At 48.0% G+C, this 20,246-nt stretch overlaps 1 protein-coding gene across 1 annotated transcript; it reads right to left on the reverse strand.

Annotated features, from left to right (window-relative positions):
• Positions 1-915: 915 nt before the first annotated feature.
• Positions 916-18,690, reverse strand: Rad51d (RAD51 paralog D). Its single transcript, XM_048366112.1, is given in 12 exon segments — positions 916-1,497; positions 1,886-2,053; positions 3,541-3,611; positions 3,712-3,802; positions 6,365-6,460; positions 7,934-8,068; positions 8,280-8,361; positions 17,729-17,795; positions 17,798-17,846; positions 17,973-18,034; positions 18,334-18,469; positions 18,556-18,690. Coding segments are annotated over 12 exon segments (1,176 nt in total). The 3' UTR covers positions 916-1,413.
• Positions 18,691-20,246: the final 1,556 nt, after the last annotated feature.

A 20,246-nucleotide genomic window follows, 5' to 3' on the forward strand; every position in this document is an offset into this window, starting at 1 on the left:
TCTACCTCTTGAGTCATAGCTCCACTTCCAGCCTTTTGGTGGTTAATTAGAGAAAGAAGTCTTGTGAACTTTCCTGTCTGGGTTAGCTTTGAACCATGACCCTCAGATCTCAGCCCCCTGAGTAGCTAACATTACAAGTGTGAGCCACCAACACCCAGCATTGTTCTACCTTCAATGTGTAATTCTGACTCCCTTTTCTAGTGGCCAAGACAACTAATTACACAACAGACTCTCTAACCAAAGCAGGCAACCTTCCTTTGAAAAATGTGGTCAGTAAACAATCCTGATCATTTCTCTACTTCTCTTTCCATTCTATTCCCTGGCGTCATTCTGCCCTCCCAGCCATGGTGACAGCTCAGATGAATGGCCACAGTGCTGGTAACAGACAGGGGGAGGAGGGTGTTCATCCGCCAAGGCACGAGACTGTGGTGCAGCTGGCAGGCAGAGAAGTGTAATTATACTGCATCTTGGAGCCACCAGCAATGAATTTCTACATAAAGGACTAGATTTGCCATGTATTATTTACGCCAGCATCAATTTTCCCAGCTGGCTCTATTTACTGTGCAAATTCTCCTCTGTCTGTTTATGGGCAAGGCCATGGTTCAGCACCTCTGGTTACTCTACACTGTGACAGGGCCCCATAGGACACCAAGCACATGAAACAAGCAGCTGGATTCACCTGGAGCAGGCCACGGCCTTCCTTCCTGTTAAATTATATCCCTGGGACAGCAGCAAGCTTACATTCTCACCTAGTCCAGGTCATACTTGCAGGTGTGTGAAACCAAATCAGCAGGAGAGGAAGAACCTCCATTCTTTGGGGGCCTCACTGGGGAGAAATGAAAAACAACCCTGTAGGCAAGTGGCTCTGGGGCTCAGAGTATTTCATTTTTGTGTATTTTAAGAGCACGATATCCATGAAGAAGTATACATTTAATGAGATTATTCTTACCTAGTTACTCAGAGACAGAGCTAAGCTAAGCTAACTCGGTCTCAGAGCTAACTCAGAGACAGCTCCACCTTACAGATGGAAAAACAGAGGCCAACACAGAAACACAAGGAGAGAAACAACAGCAAATTCCTCTGTTTAGCTTCCTGGCTCAATCACACAGGATCAAAGGGTGACACTTAGAGCTGTTCATTCATCATTAGTGTCCTTCAGAGATGCCTGGACCAGGGTCAATCAGTTCCACTGGCAACACAGAGAGAGAATACAAAATAGCACAGCTGGGCACTTCCAATTGCAGCATCTTTCCATGGTTCCATGGGCTTCCAGAGTGAGATGTCTTTTCCACCAGCCTGAGAGCTTCTGAGGTCCCGGGTGCTAGGAAGCAGTGGGCAGCAGTTTGCCAGGAAGGAAAAGATGGGGGAAGAGGGAGAGCCTCAGTGCCTCCCTTTTCCAATCCACAATGCCAGTCACATCTGCTCTCCCAGAGCCACCAGGCTCTGGTCTGGGGACCCCGATGTGCCAATGTCTACCACCTCCTGGAATCCTGTTGGCTGGACAAAGAGATAGGAGATAAGGTAAGTTGAGCTAAGCAACCCAAGTGGATTTTTTTTTTTCTTTTTTGCCAGTCTTGGGCCTTGGACTTAGGGCCTGAGCACTGTCCCTGGCTTCTTTTTGCTCAAGGCTAGCACTCTGCCACTTGAGCCACAGCGCCACTTCTGGCAGTTTTCTATATATGTGGTGCTAAGGAATCAAACTCAGGGCTTCATGTATATGAGGCAAGCACTCTTGCCACTAGGCCATATTCCAGCTCCTAAGCAATCCAAGTGGGTAGGCTCTTTTGTGGCAGGGTTTTACCATGGAAGAATTCAGTGAGATACCCATGGGCATGGAAACCACCCTCCAGGGCAATCACTGGAACCCTTTTGGGGGCTGGCTCACCTGACGGGGAGACTTGGTCAGACATGCTGTGCGTAGGCAACTGCGTGATGCTCTGGCTCCCTCGGGGATGTCCAGGAGAATTCGGGTGCTGGGCACAAAGCTCCAGGAGCGTCCAAGGGCAGGTTTGAGCCTCCCAGTGTCTCTGTCTCTGGTCAAGTGGTTGGTCACCTACAGAAAACACAAGTGGGCTGGGAATATGGCCTAGTGGCAAGAGTGCTTGCCTCGTGTACATAAAGTCCTGGGTTTGATTCCTCAGCACCACATATATAGAAAATGGCCAGAAGTGGTGCTGTGCCTCAAGTGGTAGAGTGTTAGCCTTGAGCAAAAAGAAGCCAGGGACAGTGCTCAGGCCCTGAGTCCAAGCACCAGGACTGGCCAAAAAAAAAAAAAAAAAAAAAAAAAGGCTTACAAAGCCATACACTGTACCTATTACACCTTCTTTTTTTTGGGGGGGGGGCTCATCCTGGGGCTTGCACTCTGGGCTTGGGCTCTGATCTCTGAGCTTTTGTGCTCAAGGCTAGCACTCTACTACTGGAGCCATAGCTCCACTTGCAGCTTTTTGTGGTTAATGAGAGAGGAGAGTCTCACAGACTTTCCTGCCTAGGCTGATTGCAAACTGCAATCCTCAGATCTCAGCCTCCTGAGTATCTAGGATTACAGGCATGAGCCATCAATGCCTGACAGATGGGAAAATTGAAGCCTGGCATAGGGAAACAATTCTCTTAAGGCTCTGAAACTTACTGGCAAGTCTAGAACTAGAACCCAGAGCTCCTGACCTGTACCCAGCTCTTTCCACTAAACCCTGATGCCTCAGGTCTGACCCCAACTAGAAGGTAGTGGACACCTGGGTCCCCTAAAGGGGAACTGGTGCTGGGCTTCTACCTGCCACACCCCCAGCCCAAAAGATGGGCATCCAGACACATGGCACCCAGTCCTTTGTGTTGGGAAATGCCAGCTTGGGCAGGAAAGTCCATAAGACTATGATCTCCAAAAACCACCTAAAAACTGGAAGTGGCGCCGAGGCTCAAGTGGTAGAGTGCTAGCCTTGAACAAGAACTTAGGAACAAGGCCCAGGCCCTGAGTTCAAGCCCCAGGATGGGTTAAAAAAAAAAAAGAAAGATCTGAGTTCAAGGCCAACCTAGTTTACATAGTGAGAACTTTTCTCTAAAAAACAAAACAAGCCAGGTGCCTAGGGCTAACACCTGCAATCTTAGCAGAAGGCCGAGATCTGAATATCAAAGTGTAGAGCCAGCGTGGGCAATTAATTATTAATTTCCAATTAATAGCAAAACAGTAGAGTTGCAGTTGTGGTTCAAATGATAGAGTGCCAGTTTTGAGTGAATAAAGATAAGCAAGAGCAGGAGGCCCTGAGCTGAAACTCCAGTATCAGAACAAAACAAACAAACAAAAACGTATATAAAGAACATGGAAAAACCAGGTGCCAATAGTTCATTCCTGTAATCCTAGCTACCCAGGAGACTGAGATCTGAGGATCATGGTTCAAGGCTAGCTTAAGCAGGAAAATCTGTGAGACACTTATCTCCAATAAACTACCAAAAGAGCCAGAAGTGGATCTGTGGCTCTAAGCTGCCACTGAAGGGAAATGAAGAGCTAAGTGTAATCAGAAGGAAATTTCATAGGCCAAGCCTTCTTACCACCACAGCCATGCTGAGATCCCGAGCCAGGGTCTTCAGCTCTCGGGCCAGCTGCACCATTAGGCCCAAGCCTGGGGGAGGAGAAGCAGAGGGATAGGGCAGCAGAGGACAAGGAACAGGGCTGAGACGTGAGGTTCCCACCCTGCCCTCAGGCTGTGCCACACCACTCACCTTCCCTCTGCTGACCTCCCAGAAGAGGGGCCACCATTGCTGTAACCGAGTCCACAACCACCACCTTCACAGCCCCTGAAGAACCTGTTATCTGAGGGGAGGGGAGAAACAGATACAGTTGAGTCAGTGGGGCACACAGGACAAGCCTGCTCTTCTAGCTCATCAGAGACAACCTCCCAGCCCAGACACTGCTGCACATGGAATTGCAACATGACCGTGTAATGGAACATGTGGGTGGACAGTGGATTTAAATTCCAAGACAAACCCTATATTGATGGCTCACTCCTGTAATCCTAGCTACTAAGGAGACTAAGATCTAAGGATCACAGTTCAAGGATAGCCTAAGCAGGAGCTTGAACTTAGAAGCCTGGGTGCTGTCCCTTAGCTTTTTTTCCACTGAGGGTTGGCACTCCACCACTTGAGTCATCGTTCCACTTCCAACTTTTTTGTTGGTTAACTTGAGATGAGAACCTCATGGACTTTCCTGCTCAGGTTGGCTTCAAACTACAATCTTCAGAACTCAGCCTCCTAAGTAGCTAGAATTACAGGTATAAGCCACTGACACACAGCCCTTTTTTTTTTTTTTTTTTTGCCAGTCCTGGGCCTTGGATTCAGGGCCTGAGCACTGTCCCTGGCTTCTCTTTGGGGGCTGGGAATAAGGCCTAGTGGTAAAGTGCTTGCCTCCTGGCTTCTCTTTGCTCAAGGCTAGCACTCTGCCACTTGAGCCACAGTGCCACTTCTGGCCATTTTCTATATATGTGGTCCTGAGGAATCGAACCCAGGGCTTCATATATACAAGGCAAGCACTCTTGCCACTAGGCCATATTCCCAGCCCATACACAGCCATTTTCTTGATGTAACATCCTTGACAACATGTCATGCCTTGAGGCAAGAGAAAAAGTTTGAGATGAACTAAACTATTCAAGGATCTCTTGTTGTTGTTGTTGTTTTCAAATTCCCATAGTCTATAAATTAGTGCACCAAACCCTGTCTGTAGACCTAGCAGGGTGGCTAAGGACAAGCCAAAATACTACTCAATTCTCTCTATCATGTCATTGTGATTTGAAAGATATTCAGGTACTGGACAGAAACTGTGTGATTTTAGGGAATGGAGGCCCAGTCCCTGGTCTAAGATAGGTAGGTAGACAGACAGACAGATAGAATAGAGTAGATAAATAGAAAGGAAGGGAGGGAGGGAGGGAGGGAGGGAGGGACTCAATTTTTGCCAAATTGGGGGGGGGGGGGGGCGGTATTGTGTGGTGGTAGAGTACTTGCCTAAAATACACAGGCCCAGGATTCTATTACAAGCACCGTTTTTTTTTTAGGGGGTAAGACTGTACTGGAACTTGAACTTAAGTCCTTGTACTTACTAGGCTAGTGCTCTACTGCTGAGCAATACCTTCGCCCCCCCCTCCTTTTTTCCCCCAATATTGAAGTTTGAACTCAACACCTCATGATTGCTCAGCTTGCTTGCTGACTGACACTCTACCACCTGAGCCATGCCTCCAGCCTAGTGTCTCTTTGGTTATTTTGGAGGTGGAATCTCATGGACTTTTCTGTCTGAGCTGACTTTGAACCATAATCGTCCAGATCTTAGCCTCCAGAGTAGCTAGGATTATAGGTGTAAAATATCTCAATTAAAAAAAAATCTGGGGGCTGGGGATATGGCCTAGTGGCAAGAGTGCCTGCCTCATATACATGAGGCCCTGGGTTCGATTCCCCAGCACCACATATACAGAAAATGGCCAGAAGTGGCGCTGTGGCTCAAGTGGCAGAGTGCTAGCCTTGACCAAAAAGAAGCCAGGGGACAGTGCTCAGGCCCTGAGTCCAAGCCCCAGGACTGGCCAAAAAAAAAATAATAAAAAAATCTGGGTCTGGGAAAGTGGCTTAGCAGTAGAGTGCTTACCTAGCATGCATGAAACCCTGGGTTTAATTCCTCAGTACCACATACGCAGAAAAAGCCTGAAGTGGCACTGTGGCTCAAGTGGTAGAGTGCTAGCCTTGAGCAAAAGAAGCTCAGGGACAGTGCTTAGGCCCTGAGATCAAGCCCCAGAACTGGCAAAAAAAAAAAAAAAAAATCTGGCCAATTAGCTATAGGGAGGAGATGGAGAGGTCCACTAGTGGGTTCTGGGAAAAGGTTTTCTTCCCTGATAGACAGGAAGAGGTACTGAAAAGAATAATCTGTCTCTTAGGGACTTGAATATGGAGAGTATGTGCATGTGTGAAAGCAAGATGCTTAAAGCTACAGCAGCCACTTTGCAATCATGAGAAAAAGAACAAGAAAACCAGATACACAACCCAGAGTCCTAATGTTGTGTACTTGGCAACCTCTTGAGTCCTATCTTCTCAAATAGACTCTATTGCATGCAGCTGAAAGTGCGCCTAATGCATTTTAGTAAGGAATGTAGAGGTGAACCCAATACGTGATCCTTGGACTCAATGAGCTCCATGTTCAGCAGGAATGGTGGACATGTCAAGAGTGAAACACGGCCTGACGCACTCAAGAATTCTACCTTGGAAGTGGCGAGCACAGCTGGAGTCACCACAATGCACATCTGCATTTGTCAACAATATATGTCATAGTCCATATGTCCACAGACTGACAGTACCTGGCCAGGTAGGTAAAGCAGGGAGGGACAGATAGCAGGCTTACCTGCTGGGCCACTGTACCCCGCAGGTCCTGTAGGACATCCAACACCTGGAAAATGTCAAATGCGTGCGCCACCTGGATCCTCTGGAGAGCTGCTGCCTAAGAGGTTATAGAGGGGAAGAGGAAGATGGTTGAAGCAGCAATGAAGAGACACTGTAAGGCTGAGGATGGGAAGAGCACTTAGTTCAAGGACACAATGCAAATAGACTCTGTCACTGGGCTGGATCTCAGCCATGGCTACCTGGGTACTGAACTCCAAAATTCTGAACTTGAAACTCAGCTGGGCACCAGTGGCTCATACCTTAATCCTTGCTACTTGGGAAGCTGAGATTTGAGGAACAATGTTCAAAGCCAGCCTGAGCAGAAAAGTCCATGAGAGTCAAGCACTGGTGGCTCACACATATAATTCTAGCTATTTAGAGGGCTGAGAGGTGAGGATCATGGTTCAAAGCCAATCTGGGGAGAAAAGTCTGTGAGACTCTTATCTCCCACCAAAATAAGAGAAATGGAGCTGTGGCTCAAAGTGGTAGAGCACTAGACTTGAGGGGAAAAAAAAAACAAAAACAGAAACAAACATATCCCAACACCAACACACACAAAACAAAAGTCCATGAAATTCTTATCTCTAATTAAGGAAGCCCTCAGGGCTGGGGATATGGCCTAGAGGCATACAGGAGGTCCTAGGTTCAATTCCCCAGCACCACATATACAGAAAATGGCCAGAAGTGGCAATGTGGCTCAAGTGGCAGAGTGCTAGCCTTGAGCAAAAACAAGCCAGGAACAGTGTTCAGGCCCTGAGTCCAAAGCCCAAGACTGGCCAAAAAAAAAGGAAGTCCTCAGGGCCCTGAGTTCAAGCTCCAGTATTCACACACACACACACACACACACACACACACACACACACACGCTCTCTCTCTACTTGAAACTCAGGAAAGAGAAATAGCCTAGTGGCAAGAGTGCCTGCCTCGGATACACGAGGCCCTAGGTTCGATTCCCCAGTACCACATATACAGAAAAAACGGCCAGAAGCGGCGCTGTGGCTCAAGTGGCGGAGTGCTAGCCTTGAGCAGGAAGAAGCCAGGGACAGTGCTCAGGCCCTGAGTCCAAGGCCCAGGACTGGCCAAAAAAAAAAAAAAGAAAGAGAAATAGAACTGATTAGTGATGCCTGCTGTGGGCAAGAATGGACTGGAAACACAATCTGAGTTAGGGTATGCAAAGAGTTGGGAGTGTCCTGGGAGAGCCATGTATGTGGGTGATGAGAACACTAGCTGGTGGGAGGGAGGTGTGCAGGAAAGGATGCAGGGGAGGGGGGGATACAGAGGAGATGCTGGCAGGATTCAAGAGGGACGCAGGGAGGTTATAGAGGGCGATGCTTGGGGGATTCAGGAGGGATGCTAGGAGGATACAGAGGGGACCTGGGAGTATGCTGGGGGGAGGGGAATGCAGGAGCATTGGTAGAACTGCAGGTTTCACAGCTAGAACCCACTCAGGTGGCCCAAATTCTAAGAGTGAGGGATCACAGGGTCCTATAGGGTCTGCTTCTTAAAGGAATCCAGCTGTCCCACCTCGTACCTGTTCGTCCTCGTCCTGGGTTCTAGCCTGCAGAAGCTGAAGGAGGCGAGAGGCTGTCAGTCCTCCATTAGAATCAATGTACAGGACACTCTGCTTCAGGCTGTGGGCCACATTTGAAGCCACACAAAGACATAGCTGGAAAGACAGCAGGACACTAGATGAGCCTGAGCCCGGGGTGGCTACCATGGGAGCTGCAACCATATCCTCCCCAGCTTCCAGCGACACTTCTTATCACCCAGCTCATCTCTAAGGAACAGTGAACCCAGGAACACAGGAGCCTCTTTGGGGGATGCAGTATTATGTACCCACCTCCCCCAGTGTCCCTGGTGGCTGCCCTCCCATATACCTGGGTTTTGCCACTACCCGGGCCTCCTACAACTTCAGTCACTTCTCCAGTATAGAGACCAGCATCAAGCAGTTTGTCCAGGCTGATGGCAGAAGTGGAAAGAAGACCATCAACCAGGGCATTGGGGAGGAAAAGAGAAGGAAAATACATCACAGTACATACTGAAATCAGTAAGAGATAAGGAAAGTACCTCACAGCATTGGGGAGGCTGAGGGAGGAGGTGTGCCATTCAAGGCCTTCCTGAGCTGGGCTAGACTGGGCTGGGCTAGGGGTATAGTTCAGTGGCAGAGTGTAGCTACTGAGCTACAGCACAGCTAGGAAACCACACACCTCAGTGAACAATCAGCTTATTCAGACTCTAATCAGCACCTGTGTGTCCAAGCAGAGTTGTCATTTCATTTGTGAACCCCACCCCCAAGACAGAACACCTCCACTACTTCAAGTATCCTTTGTGTGTCCCTTTTACAGTCACAGCCCTCCCACCCAACCCTAATCCCTGACCCTCACCACCTGTGACCTCTCCCCATTATGTGATTGCAAACAGAAGCATCTATGGCATAACCTCTGTGACTGGCATTTTCCACTCCTCATTATTTCCTGGAGATCCAGCCAAATTGCTGCATGCATGAATATTTCATTCCTCTTTAGTACTGAGTAGTATTCCATGCCATGTTTTATTAGTTTGTGTTACTTTTCACCCAGTGGTTTCCGTTTGGGCCTATTATTAATCATATTGCTATAAACATTTGTGTATAAATGTTTTTGTATCTCTGGGATGAATACCCAAGAATGTAAACACTGGGTTGTAAGTTAACTTCAGAAGAAACTACCAAACTCTTTTCCAGAGTGGTTATGACTTTCTATTCCCACTACAATGAGCACTCTGGTCTCTCCACATCTTCACCAGCATTTGGTGTTATCATTATTTTGCCAGTCCTAGGGCTTGAACTCAGGGCCTGAGCACTGTCCCTGGCTTCTTTTTGCTCAAGGCTAGCACTCTACCACTTCAGTCACAGTGCCACTTCCCGCCTTTTCTATATGTGGTGCTGGGGAATCGAACCCAGGGCTTCATGCATGCTAGGCAAGCACTCTACCACTAGGCCACATTCCCAGCCCCTTTTTTAGACTTTTTTTTTTTGCCACTCCTGGGGCTTGAACTCAGGGCCTGAGCACTGTCCCTGGCTTCTTTTTGTTCAAGGCTAGCACTCTACCTCTTGAGCTACAACGTCGCTTCTGGCTTTTTCTGTTTATGTGATGCTGAGGAATCCAATCCAGGGCTTCATGCATGCAAGGCACACATTCTACCACTATGCCACATTCCCAGCCCATCATTATTATTTTTTTTTTTTTGGCCAGTCCTGGGCTTGGACTCAGGGCCTGAGCACTGTCACTGGCTTTTTGCTCAAGGCTAGCACTCTGCCACTTGAGCCACAGCGCCACTTCTGGCCATTTTCTGTATATGTGGTGCTGGGGAATCGAACCCAGGGCCTCATGTATATGAGGCAGGCACTCTTGCCACTAGGCCATATCCCCAGCCCCCCATCATTATTTTTTATGTACCCATTTAGTAATATCATTGCATTTCCCTAACATCTTTTTGTGTTTATCTGCCACCTGTTTGGTCTGTGACAAGGTTCTGCCCAGGTCTTCTCCTTGCTCTTGTATATATCTCTGTCTTTAATTAGATTGTTTTTCACTACTGAGGTTTTTTTTTTTTTTAATTTCTTTATTGTCAAATAAAGAGGGGGTTACAGTTTCATACATAAGGTAGTGAGTACATTTCTTATCAAACTTGTTACCTCCTCTGTTTTTCTCCCATTCACTACTGAGTTTTAAGAATTCTCTTAATATTCTAGATGTATGTCCTTTGCTGACGAAGGAGGCTTGATTGTATTTTTCTCATTCTGTACTTGTTTTTTCATTCTCGTTTGCATAGCCAAAGCTTTTCATATTTATTAGGTCCATTCTTTCCCTTTCTTTTGCAGTGCTGGAGTTAAATACATCAGACTTTGGGTGTGAGGCCTAAGACCTTAGGTAACCTTTAGTTCTCCAAGACTCTCTCCTGAATTTTGTTCCAAAAGCTTGATGAATTTATGGTGTAGCTTTAAGCTCATAATTAGTTGGTTTTTGTTTTTTTGTTGTTGTTGTTGTTTTTTGCCAGTCCTGGGCCTTGAACTCGGGGCCTAAGCACTGCTCAAGGATAGCACTCTACCACTTGAGCCACAGCGCCACTTCTGGCTGTTTTCTATATATGTGTTGCTGAGGAATTAAACCTAGGACTTCATGTATACAAGGCAAGCACTCTTGCCACTAGGCCATATTCCCAGCCCCTCATAATTAGTTTTTAATCAACCTTTATATAAGGTATGCTTTTCAGGTTTATTTTATTTTTTTGTGCCAGTATTGGGGCTTCAACTCAAGGCTAGGGCACTCACTCTTGCTTAGCTTTTTTGCTTAAGATGAGCATTTTACCACTTTGGGCTGAAGTTCTACTTCAGGCTTTTTTTTTTTTTGGTAGTTAATTGGAGATAAGAGTCCCATAGACTTTCATGCCCAAGTTGGCTTGCATCCTCAGATCTCAGCCTTCTGAGTAGCTAGGATTACAGGCATGAGCCACCAGCTAGGTTTAGTATTTTCCATGTCCTGTCCACCATTTGTTCAAAAAGCTATCTTTCTCCCTCGCTTCTTAACTTTGTCAGAATTCAGCTGCACGGGGGCAGGCCTGGTGGCACATACTTAAAACTCCAGATACAAAAATAGGAAGGGAGCTGGGAATGTGGCTTAGTGGTAGAGTGCTTGCCTAGCATGCACGAAGCCCTGGGTTTGATTACTCAGCACCACATAAACAGAAAAGGCCAAAAGTTGTAGAGGTAGAGTGCTGGCCTTGAGCAAAAAGAAGCCAGGGACGCACTCAGGCCCTGAGTCCAAGCCCCAGGACTCACCAAAAAAAAAAAAAAGGAAGGTTGTAGTTAGAGGCCAGCTCAGGCAAAAAGTGAATGAGACCATATTCCCCCCCAAAAGAAGCCTGGTATAGTAGTCACACCTACAATCCTAGCTACTATAAAGGCAGCGATAAGAAGATTAAGGCCCAAGGCTGGTCTAGTCAAAAGCATAAGACCAATATTAAAAACAAACTAAAGCAAAAAAGGAGCAGGGGTCAGGGCTCAAGCAATTAAGTGCCTGCCTAGCAAGCACAGGTCCTGAGTTCAAAACAACAAAACACATCAACTTGGAACCTACTTCTGGGTTGTCTATCTGCCCCCCAGACCTCTGGGTCTCTCTCCCCCATACTCATTTAATTACTCTGGCTGTACAGTATGTTGGGTAGAGGTGATTCATCCAACTTTATCTTTCTGCAAAATCATGTTCACCATTCTAGGTACTGGCTTTTTTATAGAGCTATCAAAGTGCCTATAAACCTCTTGCCAGGTCTGTGGTAGAAACTGCATTAAATCTATGGATCATTGGGGAAGAATGGACGCTTGCTAGGTAGTCTTCCAGTTCACACACAGTGTGCCTCTACATCTGGACCCCTTTTTTGACCTCATCCATCAGCGCTGGTTCATTTTCAGCATACAAACCCTACATGGTTGTGCTTTGTCAGACACGCCTAAGTATTTATTTGCTTTGGAGGAACTGTAAATGGCTTTGTGCTTTTCATCTCAGTGTCCATGTATTTGCTGAGAGCACATGGAAATGCAATTGATTTTTATGTGTTAATCTCATATCCTGCAATCTTGCTGAACTCTCTTATTAGTTCTGGGAGTTTGTAATTATTTTTTTTATTTGCTTGTTTTTTGTCTGTCCCCCTCATCTAATTAAAGCACCCTTGGGCAAGGACCGGGCCGCAGCCCTGATGCATCCCTAGTACTAGTAGCACTAGGCCTAAAACCCAGGAGACACACCATGATTTTGCTAGAGAAATGAATAGGACAGTTTTCACTGCTCCTTTTCCTTCTCCTCTTTCCTCCCTTTTCCTCCTCATCCCCCCTCCTTTCATGTTCCTCCCCACCCCTTCCTCCTCCTCTCTCTCCTTTTTTTTTTTTTTTTTTCCTTTTTGATGACCATACTACTAGGGACTGAACTTAGAGCCAAGGTATTTTTTCCTTAGCTATTTTGCTCAAGGTTAGCATTCTAGCACTTGAGCCATAGCTCCACATCTGGCTTCTTTTTTTTTTTTTTTTTTGGCAGTTTAGTGGAGAAAAGAGTCTCCAAAATTTCCCTGCCTGTGCTGGCTTTGAACCTCGATTCTCAGATCTCAGCATCCTGAGTAGCTAGGATTAAAGGTATGAGCCACTGGTGCCAGCTCTCACTTCATTTTGTTCCTGTGCCATTCAACACTTGGGCTCATGACTCAGGTTCTGTCCTGGAGCTACAGTCAAACAAGGTGGCCAGCCACACTCCTGGCTGCACCCTGCACAGTGCAGGAGCTGAAGTTTCTATACCGAAGCCTGCACCAACACCTGGCTACACACACACCTTCCCAGCCTTCCCAGACTCCAAGCCTCGGACTCCTGAAGACTCCCATGACCCATCTGTCTACACAAGTGGCCACTCTGCATCACCCCATCTATTTAGTTCCAGGGACCACAAGTTCCTGCTGGTCAGTGTTCTGGCTTTTCCTCCAGTCCTGTGGCACCCTGGAATAACTGTGCTGTCTGCTGAATAAGCACCTGCCTAACACTCTCTGAGCCTCGGCCCTCCTAGCGCTCATTCTTTCCCAAGATCTGGAAACCTACTTTCCAATCAGTAGTGTTCTGTTCTCTCTGTGTGTGGCTCTCCTGGGTGGTCCCTAGACTACCAGAAACACTTGGAAATTGGTTCAAAATACAAATTCTCTGCTCTCCTCCCCAGACCTACTTAAAATCAGATCCTATGGGTAGAGCCACATTTGTGTTTCAACAAGATCTCCATATGATTCAGTTTGACAGCCATTAGATGTCATTCTCAAGCCTGCCTGTATAGGACTCCTTACTGTTGTTATTGTGTGTTCTCTCTCTCTCTCTCTCTCTCTCTCTCTTCTCTCTCTCTCTCATCATCTTTGTGCTGGTACTAAAGGCTTAAACTCTAAGCCTCACACTCTTATTTGGTAAAACTGGCCCTCTACCACTAGAGCCATGCCTCCACCACCAGCTTTTTGCTGGTTAACTGGAGATGAATCTCTCCTATTTGTCTTCTGGGGCTGGCTTTGAACTGAGATTCTCAGCTCTCAGCCTCCTGAGTAGCTAGGGTTATAGGTGTGAGCTACCTGTGCCAGGCTGTCTCTCTTTTTCCTGATAGGGTCTGTCTGGTCTTGAACTCCTAGGCTCAAGTGATCCTTTCACCCACAACTTCGACTGCAGGAATATACTACACAGCTCAGGTCCCATAGGAGTTTTCAAAAAGTTGTCTAGATCAGCAGTTTTTCAAACACATTAGAATCAGCTACAAGCTTACAAATTAAAACAAAAATAACACTATACTTATTCCAGCTCAATGAACTCATACCTATATTCCTAGCTATTCAGGAGGTAGAGATAGGGAGGATTCAAAGTTTTCTGCCAGTGAAACATTAGCAAGAGTCCACCTCAGCAAACAAGCCCTGAGTGGTAGTACATTCCTGTATGTCATGCAAGATCTGGGGGATTAAGATTTGTTGATAACCTGGGCAGAAGAAATTTGCTACACTCTATCATCGAAGGAACTAGAGAGAAGAGGCATTAGTGGCATAGTGGTTAGCACAGATACCTCCCCAAATCACCAGAGGAAAAAGGAAAGATGGAGACATGGCTCAAGTGGTAGAATGCCAGCCTAGCAAGTATGAGACCTTGAGTTCAACCCCCAGTACTGAAAAAAAAAAGACAGAAGGAGAGAGGAAGGGATGGAGGAAGGAAGAGGACAAGAGGCAGAAGAAAGAAAGAAAGGAAGGAAGGAAGGAAGGAAGGAAGGAAGGAAGGAAGGAAGGAAGGAAGGAAGGAAGGAAGGGCAACACAGTTCAAGTGTTAGGGTACCTGCCCCAAAACAAAGCCATGAAAGCCTTTGTTCTGTCACCTGGAATTAGTCATTGAGGGGGGGGGGGGATGCATAGCATGTAAACAAGTTTGGGAAACACTGGCCTAAGGCATTTAAGTTAGATATATAGAGAAGTAGTTCAAGTGTTAGGGTACCTGCCCCAAAACAAAGCCATGAAAGCCTTTGTTCTGTCACCTGGAATTAGTCATTGAGGGGGGGAGGGATGCATAGCATGTAAACAAGTTTGGGAAACACTGGCCTAAGGCATTTAAGTTAGATATATAGAGAAGTGGAACCCATGCATGGGAATTTTCCTGGAAATTTCCCAGCCAGTTCTCATGTGTAGCCAGGGTGGAACCCTGGGTCTTTTTTTTTTTTTTTTTTTTTTTTGCCAGTCCTGGGGCTTGGACTCAGGGCCTGAGCACTGTCTCTGGCTTCTTTTTGCCATTTTCTGTATATGTGGTGCTGGGGAATCGAACCCAGGGCCTCATGTATATGAGGCAGGCACTCTTGCCACTAGGCCATATCCCCAGCCCCATGAACCCTGGGTCTTTTTTTTTTTTTTTTTGGCCAGTCCTGGGCCTTGGACTCAGGGCCTGAGCACTGTCCCTGGCTTCTTCCCGCTCAAGGCTAGCACTCTTGCCACTTGAGCCACAGCGCCGCTTCTGGCCGTTTTCTGTATATGTGGTGCTGGGGAATCGAACCTAGGGCCTCGTGTATCCGAGGCAGGCACTCTTGCCACTAGGCTATATCCCCAGCCCGAACCCTGGGTCTTAACCTAACCAGGAACCCACCAAATTGGAGATCTAGGAGGTCTAGTTCTATAGGGTCAGCCTGCATACTTGTGTTTCCATTTCTCTGCTCCTCCTGCCACTAAAGACCCTGCCGCCATCCCATCTAACTTAAGTGTAGCAACAAGAGAAGGGCCTGGCACCAGTGCCCAGAATGCAAATAATCTCTAGGGTTCATCCTCTACCTTTCCCTTTCAGTCACTCCCTCATTCATTCATTCATCCAAACGTTTACCTAGATGCCTCTTCATTCCTTCATCTTAGAAATGAAGGATACTGAGATGAGCAGACAAAGAAAGGCCTGCAAAACATAACCAACCTCCCCATAGAACAGAGCTTTTCTCAAGGTACACTGTGTGCTGACATTCACATCTACATTAATTTCAGTTTTCTCAAACATCTGACCACAGAACTGGCCCCTTTCCCCAAGTGTTAAAGTTGCAGCTATTAACTATGTCCAACACACTGTAAAGAAGTCTAGAAATTCTGGTAACTCATTCCATTTGGCAGTGACTCTTGTCACATTTCTGTGTGTGTGTGTGTGTATACATTCATGTGCACATGCACGTGTATGCACGCTGGTTCTAGTACTTTTCTTTAGCTTTTGTGCTCCAGGATAGCACTCTACCACTTAGCCACAAGGTCCAGTTTTTTGTTGTTGTTTTCTTTTCTTTTGTTTTTGTTGGGTAGTTAACCTGGTGACAAGAGTCTCACAGACTTTCCTGCCTGCTGTCTTTTGAACCAAGGTCCTCAGATCTCAGCCACTTGAGAACCTAGGATTACAGGCCCCGAGCCACCAGCACCCAGCTCTTGTCAACATTTCTCTTTCAACCCTCTCACACTCTCACTTGCCCTAGATCAGGACCCACGTACCCACACCAGTTCTCTGCCTTGCCTTCTCTCTTCTCATCTGTTCTGCATTCCTTTACCCTACTGCCCCAAACCCTACTTTCCTTATGGTCTCCTACCTTGAAGGAGAAAGCAGGGTGGATGAGTTAGAGTTAAGAGTTTCACTTCTTGGCCTTGACCTCAAGTGTCTGGTCTTTCATTTACTAGTTGCAGTGTCTTGAGCAAGTCACTTATCCTGAGTTCCATCAGCAATGTGCTTACTCATTAGGGGTCATGAAGAACAAAGGAAATCACATACTGAGAAGCACTGAGCACACAGGGCCTGCTTCATGGCAAAGCACCCCATAAAAGCCCACAGGTCTTTCAATGTCAAGGCCACAACTTTCAGGGCTTTCCAGTAAACAGTGATCCTCCCTGCAGTGACCCCTAGCTGCAATGCTTATCGAGACCCACTCCCTTTCTTCCCAAGCCCCAAAGCTAGTCTGCTTCCTGGTAATTCCTTCCTCTTGGTGCAGCCTTCCTGAGTGGCCACATATCTTCCTACTTCCCTGCTTTCTCCCTCAAAATGCCCTACTAAGGGCAAGGGCCTTGCCTCACTGGAGGGACACACCATCCCGCTCACCTGACACACAGTAGGCACCTATAAGGTTTGCTGGACAATCACACTGAGATCCCAGTATTATAAACTCAAGGCCCCCAACCCAGTGAAAAGCAAGCATTATGCTGTATGAAGCTCTCTCAAGAGAATGTGTTAGCAAAGCAGCAAGGGCAACAGGATCCAAAGACCTCTGTGATGGCAGCAGCGTTATTCATCAAATTCTGCACAAACAGGCCAGGAGAAAGGTCAGACTCACTTGGCTAGAAAACACCAGTTGTCTTCCAGCTCTTTCCAACCCAAATAACGTGGCATAATGTAAGGGCTCCATTCAATGAGCACACCAGTTTCCTGCTGCTGCACAAATGTAATGAAGGCATCAAGTTCTGGGTTTACATGGCCAGGGCTCAAGCCACAACTCTGCCACTTACTCCTCTTGGACTAAATGCAAGGGAGCCTAACAAGCTCTAATGAGCAGAGGTCAAGGAGAAATTGCACTTAACCCACAGTTAGGAAACCCCTTGGTTATGCCCTGTTTCTGTCCACTCTATCCTGAAGTGACATGGAAGGCAAGGCCATGCTAAATTATAATGAGATGCTACTAACATCTGGTGTTAGGGGACAGTGTGTGTGTGTGTGTGTGTGTGTGTGTGTGTGTGTGTATGTGTATGTGTGTGTGTACTGGAGCTTGAACTCATGGCCTGGGTGCTATCCTTTAGCTTTTTCATTCAAGGCCAGAACACCACCACTTGAACCAAACCTCCACTTCCAGCTTTTCTGGTGGTTAATTGGAGATAAGAGTCTCACAGACTTTCCTGCCTGGGCTGGCTTTGAACCACAATCCTCAGATCTCAGCCTCCTGAGTAACTAGGATTACAGGTTTGAGCCACCAGTGGCCTGTCTTGTGTTAGAAGACTTTAAAAAAAATTCTCAGCTGGGAGTAGGGGAGGTAATTCCAATACCCAATGCATGCATGGCTAGATGAAGAGGGCAGCCCCATTTGCACAAGTCATTCCTCCTCCCAAAGCACCAACAGTGCACCCCAACCCAGGGTTACAACAGAAACAACTGTTGTAAAGTAAGACATCTCAGAAGTCCCAAGGGTCTCCTTTCCATTGGTCCACCCTACCCTCCTCACACAGTGTTCAGTAGATGCAAGCACAGAAAGCCCTGCTTCTCATGTCCGCCCCCCCCCCCCCACACACACAACACACAAGGTCAAACCTTTCAATGCCAGTGGACAGGATGGCAGTGGAGGTCTTCAGTTCCTCATAGAGGTCAGCGCCATTCAAGGGAAAGCTGAGAACTGGGCCAGCAGCACCCGCCTCAGGGCGACCAGGGCCTGCCAAAGGGGTAGGCACTCAAGACAGTTTCCTCCACCCATCAGGCTATCCCAGCTCTCAGGCTCCCCAGGCTCAGGGACAGGACTTGAGGAGGATGGACCATGGACCATGGACCGTGGGCTCACCTTGTAAGACAGGCTACACTTCTGGGCCACCTCCTCCAGGTCTGCAGCGGCCAGGTCCATCACTGCAAACAAAACGCATGCCAACTGACCAGCAGGCAGGGAGTGGGGGAAGGGGGGGTGGGCTCGCCACGCCTGGGTATCCATTCTACCTGGAGCTCAGGTTCGGGACGCCCAGCACAGTACGGACAGAGTAGGTGCTCCTAATGTGACCGCCCCCTCCCCCCCCTCCCGTCCCCCATCACTGAGTTGCAGCTCCCAGCCTCCCCCAGCCTCTCCTGGGCCGTGTGGGGCTGGGCAAGGAAGGGGAGGCGTCAGGCAGGTGCGCCGTCGGGCCCCGGGGGTGACGCCCGGGTTGTGTCACCTGTCTTGACCCCGCGGCTCCTGAGCAGCTGGACCATCTCCTCGGTGAGGCCGGGGCACAGTCCCGCCCTGAGCACCCCCCATGTTCCCCGCAGGCCCCGGGGCCGCCCCTGGAGGGCGGGCGCGGGGACCGCCGGTCACGTGCACATCCGCCCCCGGCCTTTCCAGACTCCCTTTTCAGGTCAGGACCCGGCGCGCGCGCGCGCGGGCCGCGGGAGGAGACGGGAGTGGGAACGAGGAACACCACCCCCAGGGAACCCCCGGGATTCCAGCGCCCAGGGATCGCCTTCACAAGCCCGGCCGCCGCTTCCTGGTTCCGGGTTCGTGTGCGCCGCGTCGGCCTGGCCTGCAGCGCCATCTGCCGAAAATGCGGGCGGGACCACGGAGCCCCGCCCACCCCGCTTCAAACCACGCCCACTGCCCTGGAAGTTCCGCCCCTCCGCCCCGCGGCCGGGCCCTCGCGTCTCACAGCACATGCGTGCGCCCCCCACCCCACCCCCGGGTATCTTCCACCTTGTTCCTCAAAAGACACCTATTTTTCAGTGAGCTGGCTGCGTGTCAACCCCTATCCCAAAACGGGATAATAAGAAGGAAGGAGTGCACATTATTAGGGAGGGAGACAAACTAAAGAATCCTAACTCACGTTATTCCAGGTTCTATGGCAGGTTATGCAGCAAACACCTGCAAAATAATTTTGCTATTTTGAAATGTCCCTTGCAACATCCGCTGGAAGAAATGACTTCACAAACAAAAGCCCAAGGTGCTATTTGTATCCATATTTGACAGATGAGGAAACTGAATCTCAGTGAAGCTAAGTTACTTGCCAAAAGTTACACAGAGGGGCAACCTGATTTCAAATACACATCCAAGCTGGGCCTTGTGCAAGCCTAAAATCGTAGCTACCCTGGAGGAGGCAAAGAGACCAAGTGGAAAGGACAGAGTTTGAGGCCAGCTCTTGGAAAAGGAAGGTAGCAGTAAAACAGCCAACCCCTATCTCAGAAACAAAATACAGAAAGGCTGGAGAGGCATGAATCAAGGTGTAAAGAGAAGGCCTTGGCTTCAATCCCAACTGCAAAAACAAACCCAAACTCATCTAAGTACAAAGCCAGTGACATTTGAGGAGTCGAGTCCTCTTCTGACAAAGGGTAATCAACTAACTGCAGCAGTGGTATTCACTGGACACTATGCTGAAAATGAACCGTACAGCTTGTAGGGTCATGGGAAGGATAAAAAAGGAGTGAGGAAAGAGGTGGCAATGTCCAAAAACAAATGTACACATTACCTGACTTATGTAATAGTAACCCCTCTGTATATCACCTTTATAGTAACAAAAAATATTTTAAAAATTGAGAGTAAAATCAGAGGCAAAATTAAAAAGAAAAAAAAAGAGTCCCCTTTCTCCCCATCCCTAAAGGTAGGGGCCTATATTTTTCTCCTATATGGGCTTCCTTGAGAGCAACAATAATGTCTGGTTCATTTTTTAAATCCTTCTACAGTTCCTACCATTGTCACTCAAGAATTTGAGCTTATTGGGAGAGAGGGTGTGGCCCATTGTGAATGAATGCCAGGGCCAAACCTAGTCCTAGATGAGCTGGAAGCACTCTGCAACCACCTGGGCTTCTTGTCCATTACCCATATGGCTAAACATAGTGAGCTTTACTGCTGAGCCTCAGGAGCTACAGACAAAGCCTCCCTTGTGCAGGGCTCTTCCAGAGCTGCCTCCCTCCAGCAGGTGCTGTTTTCTCACCCTCCTCCCAGGGCAGCTTTGAAGAGCATAGGTGTGGAGCATGCAGATGTCCTCAGGGCAGTGGTGGGCACAGCTTCTTACTTAGTGCTAGAAGAGGCCTAAGGAGCCATGCACACACTGTGTGCCTTGGCTCTACCTCACCCAATAGCCTGGCATTTGGTAGCTTC

Source organism: Perognathus longimembris, chromosome 17, assembly GCF_023159225.1.
Source record: "Perognathus longimembris pacificus isolate PPM17 chromosome 17, ASM2315922v1, whole genome shotgun sequence".
NCBI lineage: Eukaryota > Metazoa > Chordata > Mammalia > Rodentia > Heteromyidae > Perognathus > Perognathus longimembris.